This window comes from Triticum urartu, unplaced genomic scaffold (assembly GCF_003073215.2).
Source record: "Triticum urartu cultivar G1812 unplaced genomic scaffold, Tu2.1 TuUngrouped_contig_4638, whole genome shotgun sequence".
NCBI lineage: Eukaryota > Viridiplantae > Streptophyta > Magnoliopsida > Poales > Poaceae > Triticum > Triticum urartu.
In genome coordinates, this window is record NW_024115242.1 from 1 (window position 1) to 5,629 (window position 5,629).

General features: G+C 46.0%; 2 protein-coding genes across 2 annotated transcripts; one reads left to right on the top strand and one right to left on the bottom strand.

Annotated features, from left to right (window-relative positions):
* Nucleotides 1-24: 24 nt before the first annotated feature.
* LOC125528106 (N-terminal acetyltransferase B complex catalytic subunit NAA20) lies at nt 25-2,797 on the top strand (the record flags this gene model as incomplete). Its single annotated transcript, XM_048692616.1, is given in 6 exon segments — nt 25-143; nt 251-341; nt 853-985; nt 2,002-2,071; nt 2,323-2,383; nt 2,473-2,797. Coding segments are annotated over 6 exon segments (566 nt in total), but the record flags the coding sequence as incomplete, so codon positions are not given.
* An 868-nt stretch (nt 2,798-3,665) lies between these two features.
* Nucleotides 3,666-5,629, bottom strand: LOC125528105 (adenylosuccinate synthetase 2, chloroplastic; the record flags this gene model as incomplete). Its single annotated transcript, XM_048692615.1, is given in 4 exon segments — nt 3,666-3,922; nt 4,009-4,320; nt 4,410-5,102; nt 5,516-5,629. Coding segments are annotated over 4 exon segments (1,290 nt in total), but the record flags the coding sequence as incomplete, so codon positions are not given.

The following is a 5,629-nucleotide window of genomic DNA, read 5'->3' on the forward strand; positions in this document are numbered from 1 at the left end:
CCAGCCCGCCCCCCCCCCCCCGACTTCCACCGCCGCCCCCGGAAGCCGAGGACGGCAGGGAGACCATGACGACCATTCGCCGGTTCTGCTGCGACGATCTGCTCCGCTTCGCCTCCGTCAACCTCGACCACCTCACCGAGACCGTAAGCCATCCCCAAAAGATCCGTCCCTTGCTCGCCTGTCGCTGCTTCTCGACGACGCCGTTCGGCCGTCCTCTTCCTGGTCTGACATGCCGATTCGCTCGCCGCAGTTCAACATGTCCTTCTACATGACGTACCTGGCTCGCTGGCCCGACTACTTCCACACCGCCGTCAACCCCGGCGACCGCGTCATGGGATACAGTATGCCTCCAGCCCTCATACCATTGGTCGACTTGTGATTCTGCTTCTTTGTTTCTCAGATTAGCTGAAGCTGTAGAGTGTGAACCCCCTCGATTCCGCTCTGGAGAGTTGAAGGGTAGGAATTTTTAGGGATAGGTTTATCTGTCTGTTTAATTTGCGCACAAGTAATGGTTTCTGGAGGTGCATATTCATTTCAATCCTGTGAATCTTGGTGGAGTTTATGACACTGTTCTCCAATTTGGCCTTGTTCTGTGCCTCTCAGTGGTGAAAGCGGCACTTGTGATTGTGTGAGATTTGAAGGGTGTTTACAAATTTTTCCAATTGACAGTATAACTGTAGTTAGCTTATGGGTTTGAGCTTGAATGCGAAGAGAATGAACATCATGATATTAGAGAGAGTATGCATTTTTTTGGTGTCAAATAGACGAATATAATCCTTCTCATGTTATATTTGTTCCATTTCTGCCTTGTCCATATAGGATCTTAATTATTAATTTCGGTATCGGCTGCAGTTATGGGTAAGGTTGAAGGGCAGGGTGAATCTTGGCATGGACATGTTACGGCAGTGTCCGTTGCCTCAGAATTTCGCAGACAGAAGTTAGCCAAGACGCTTATGCACTTGCTGGAGGAAATCAGTGATAAGATGTAAGTACCTACTTTTCTTCTGACTGTGTCTCCACAATTACATGGCTGTTATAAGCTACTCCCTCTGTCCCATAATATAAGAGCGTTTTTAACACTACACTAGTGTCAAAAACGTTCTTATATTATGGGACGGAGGGAGTACTTATAATGCTTTCTGTTGTATGGTAAGCTGGAAGTCACACAACCTACTATTGTGCCTCTTAATTCCCTAGCAATATTCTGCGCTCCCCCCTCCCTGCACACACACACACATCATGTTCCCTCGTTGAGAGCTTTTATCACCCTCCACATTTTTGACTGGCAATAAGCTCGAACTTCCGGATTCCAGTTTCTGGTAACTACTAACTAGATGAGTTCAATCAACTTATTTCAAGTTTGGAAGGGTTTTTTTTTTCTATGGGGCTGATGGCTGACCAGCTGGACAATAACAAACAGTTATGAAGAAAGTATGATCAGAAACACCTCTTGGTAGGAATTTGTAGATTAGTTAATACAGTTATGTGCTTGTGAGCTCTCCTGTACAACTTTTCTTCACTTGCATTCTCAAGTGCATCTCTCTCATTTCTTCCAGTATAACCAACCTACCTCAATTTTGAAGGTCTTTTTGTGTCCCATAGGGCTGGTGGTTGACCAGTTGGACAGTAACAATCTTGAAGAAAGTATGATCAGAAACGCCCCTTGGTAGAATTTTGTAGAGTAGTAACTGGCCCGTGATATTACAGTTCTGTGCTTGCTAGCTCTCGTGTACAACTTTACGTCAGTTGCATTCTCAGGAGCATCTCTCCCATTTCATCCTACCAGGCACCACAATCTCTTAACACATCTTAGAATTGGATGATTGAATTTAATATATCAGCCCTATTGATGCCGTTCTGCAGTTAACTCTTCTCTCTACTCATGTGCCATTTAATACCAACCGTTTGGATCCAAAACTGTTGTAATCTTTGAATCTTGTATACTGGATATTATCTCACTGGCATTACTCCATATCACACTAAGGCAATTCTTCTGTTCAGGGACAAGGCCTATTTTGTGGACCTCTTTGTAAGGGCATCCAACATGCCGGCGATAAGGATGTATGAAAAGGTACAGCTACAAACTTCATGATCACTAGCGTACTGCTGCTGTACATTGTCAATGCTGATTGCTGATTAGTTAATCCCCAATTCTTCAAACTAGCAATTTCTTATGCTTCCGCTAGAAAGAAATTCTTATAATGTTTGGCAACGAAACTAAGAAACACTATATGAAGCTTGCATCTTATGGTATACTATATTTTAATGCGATATGAACATATCCTGAGCGAACTTATCTAATTATGCTCATTATTTCCGTAGCTGGGCTATGTGGTTTATCGAAGGGTGCTTCGGTACTACTCAGGGGAAGAAGATGGCCTTGGTAAGTACTTGGAGTGCCATACTTATATCGTCTCATACTCATATTATTTGCTCCGTTGCTATTGCTCACCTTTTTAATTTTCTTATTAGATATGAGAAAGGCACTATCACAAGATGTTGACAAGAAGTCCATCATACCACTCAAGAGACCAATAACACCGGACGAACTGGAATACGACTGATGCTAAATTCTAACTACCACTCTAGCGGAGTTCGTGTCCCCGTCGATCTGCACGTCTTCTACGGCAGTTCGACAAAGCTATTGTCTGTAGCTCCGTTTAATGAGTGGTTGTGATTTTCTATCTGCACATTCATGTTGAGATTTGACGCGGTTTTCCAGCTGGGCACCAATGTGTTTGTAACGGAATGATGAACCTGGTTCGTCCTGAAGTTGAATGTCACATGCTTTTTTTTACCTTGCTCTTTCTATCCAGGCTTCTCCAAAAAATAATGGAATTGGCAAGTTAAAAATTCATTTGGCCGTGCCCATGGTGAAATTCTAACATCTTTAGCGTTGGTTGAGTACTAGCTGCAGTACTAATAGATACTGTACTTGGTTGAATCCCTACTCTGCAGAGATAGCTTCGTGGCTATTTTTTCACATATTCAGTAGAGAAAATAAGAAATTGAAACCATTAGTTCCAGCGTATTTGATACCCAGAAGCTCATTTCCTCACTTTCCAAGAGGGCAATCGAGCATCTCATTACGTTGAGACAATGTTTTCGTGCGAGAACCCCATGAGGAGATTTTCAATCTCGAATCTCCGTCTGGTTCCCGTGGGGTATTCATGCATTGATCATACTCCTTCCGTTCCCAAATATAAGTCTGGTTCCCGTGGGGTATTCATGCATTGATCATACTCCTTCCGTTCCCAAATATAAGTCTTTTTAGAGATTCCAACAAGTGACTACATACGAAGCAAACTTAGTGAATCTACGCTCTAAAATATGTCTACATACATCTATATGTTGTAATCCATTTGAAATGCCTAAAAAGACTTGTATTTATATTTATGAACGGAAGGAGTACATAACAAAACAAGCACAGCACAGCTCAGCAACCGCGGACTGATCCTTGATCTTCGTGGCTCCTGTGTATACAACATTGCGTTGCGTCTCCATTTCCATTGTAGTGCAACGTAGTATAGGATCTAAGCTTCATTAAGGATGTCGGAATCCCTACATCCTCCAGTCAGCTACTACCATGGCATCAAGTTCTACTAAACTCCAGTCAGCAAATGTCTTTGGTAGAAGCAAAAAAAAGAAAAAGAAAATGTCTTTGGTAAGCAGTAAAGAACGCAATTGGGTTGAATCATGGCCCAAATGCGGATCTTGTATAGATAATAAGAGACATGTCTGACAAAATCCCCTATTTGTATATAAGGGCATCCCGCCCGGGTCCGACACCGATGTAATGGACAGGGATACCAACCAGCTCCTCTATCCTCTCCACGTACAGACGCGCGGTCTCCGGGAGATCATCGTAGTCCCGCACCGACGAAATGTCCTCCTCCCACCCAGGCAGGGCCTCGTACTTGACCTACACCAGCAGAGACCACCGTCAAGCCAAGCAAATCACACGAATCGTAATACGAGTATCAGAAGCTGGTCTTCGTTCTTCGTTACCTTTGTTTGCTCCAAGATATCGAGGTCTGCCGGGAACGACTCGATCGCTTTGCCATCTTCGGTGCAGTAGGAAGTGCCCAGCTTGATCTCCTTCAGCCCGGTCAGCACGTCGAGTTTCGTCAGGTTCAGGGAGGAGAAGCCATTGATTTGGCAGCAGTATCTGAGCGCGACTATATCGAGCCAGCCACAACGCCTGGGCCGACCTGTTGTGGTCCCAAACTCCATTCCCGATGCGCGGAGCAAATCGCCCGTCTTGCCCAGCAGCTCCGTTGGGAATGGGCCAGATCCAACCCTGGTTGTATAAGCTTTTACCTGCAGGTAGAAATATGTTAGGTTTTGGAGCGGAAGACGAGTTGGACGATGAAGAGAACGTTAAGAGGTTCAGAGGTAACTGAGCCCACCACTCCGATGATATCGCCGAGGGTTCTTGGAGCAATGCCGAGGCCAGTACAGATCCCCCCAGCTGAAGGACTTGAGGAAGTAACAAATGGATATGTCCCAAAGTCAATGTCTAACATGGTAGCCTGACCACCTTCAACCAAAATTTTCTTCTTCTGCAAGATCGACTCATTCATGAAATGCACGGTATCAGTAATGTACGGTCCCAGACGTTCGGCGAACCTTTCGTACTTCTCGACCTCCTCTTTGAGGGTCTTGCTGCTATATTCAAATCCTTTGAACCGCGTCGCTGCATCTTTCAGCAGGGTGTTAAGCTTGGCACCAAAGGTGTCCATATGCCGCAGATCACTGACCCTGAGCCCGTTCCTGATGACCTTGTTCGAATAGCACGGTCCGATTCCCCTCTTTGTTGTTCCTATGAAGGAGTTCCCGAGCTCCACCTCTCGAAGCCCATCGACAACCTGATGGAAATCAAACAGAAGATGGGCACGGTCTGATACCAGAATTCTCCCTTTGCATGAAACCCCGTTGGACTCCAGTCCGTCGATTTCTTTGAAGAACCCAGGGAGGTGAACCACCGCTCCGTTACCAATCACGCACTGTGTGTTCTCGTTGAGGATACCCGACGGGACGAGGTGCAGCGAGAACTTCTTCCCCTCGGAATTATATATGGTGTGTCCAGCATTGGCTCCACCCTAAGAAGTGATGTAAAACACCCTACACGTTAGGAAGAAGGTAAAACATGCAACATCAAATCTTATTGCAGAAAGTAAGAGCAGGCAATAGAACCAAATTAAGCTAACTGGCTACAAACGCGCAGAAGGAACGGTCAGTTGAGTGAACTCGACGAGCTACGATGTCGGAAACAGGGACATTGTAAAAGAGCTAGAGAACTGTGAGAATTTACAACATTTTTAACAAGTCGAAGCTGAATGGTCCCATTTCTGATTGCACGATCACCGAACCAGCGACGGCATTGAGCAATTTCGGATGGCGCTTGACCGGAGAACTGTGGGGCAATTCATCGAACACCATCCGGACTAGACAAGCGAAGGCATTAAGCAGCAGCAACGAGAGAGCGCGCGCGAGAGAGTGGGAAGTGGGAGACCTGGCAGCGGGCGACGACGTCGAAGCGCTGGGCGAGGATGTCGACGAGCTTGCCCTTGCCCTCGTCCCCCCACTGGGTGCCGAGCACGCCGGCCACCTGGCTGAGCGACTCGAG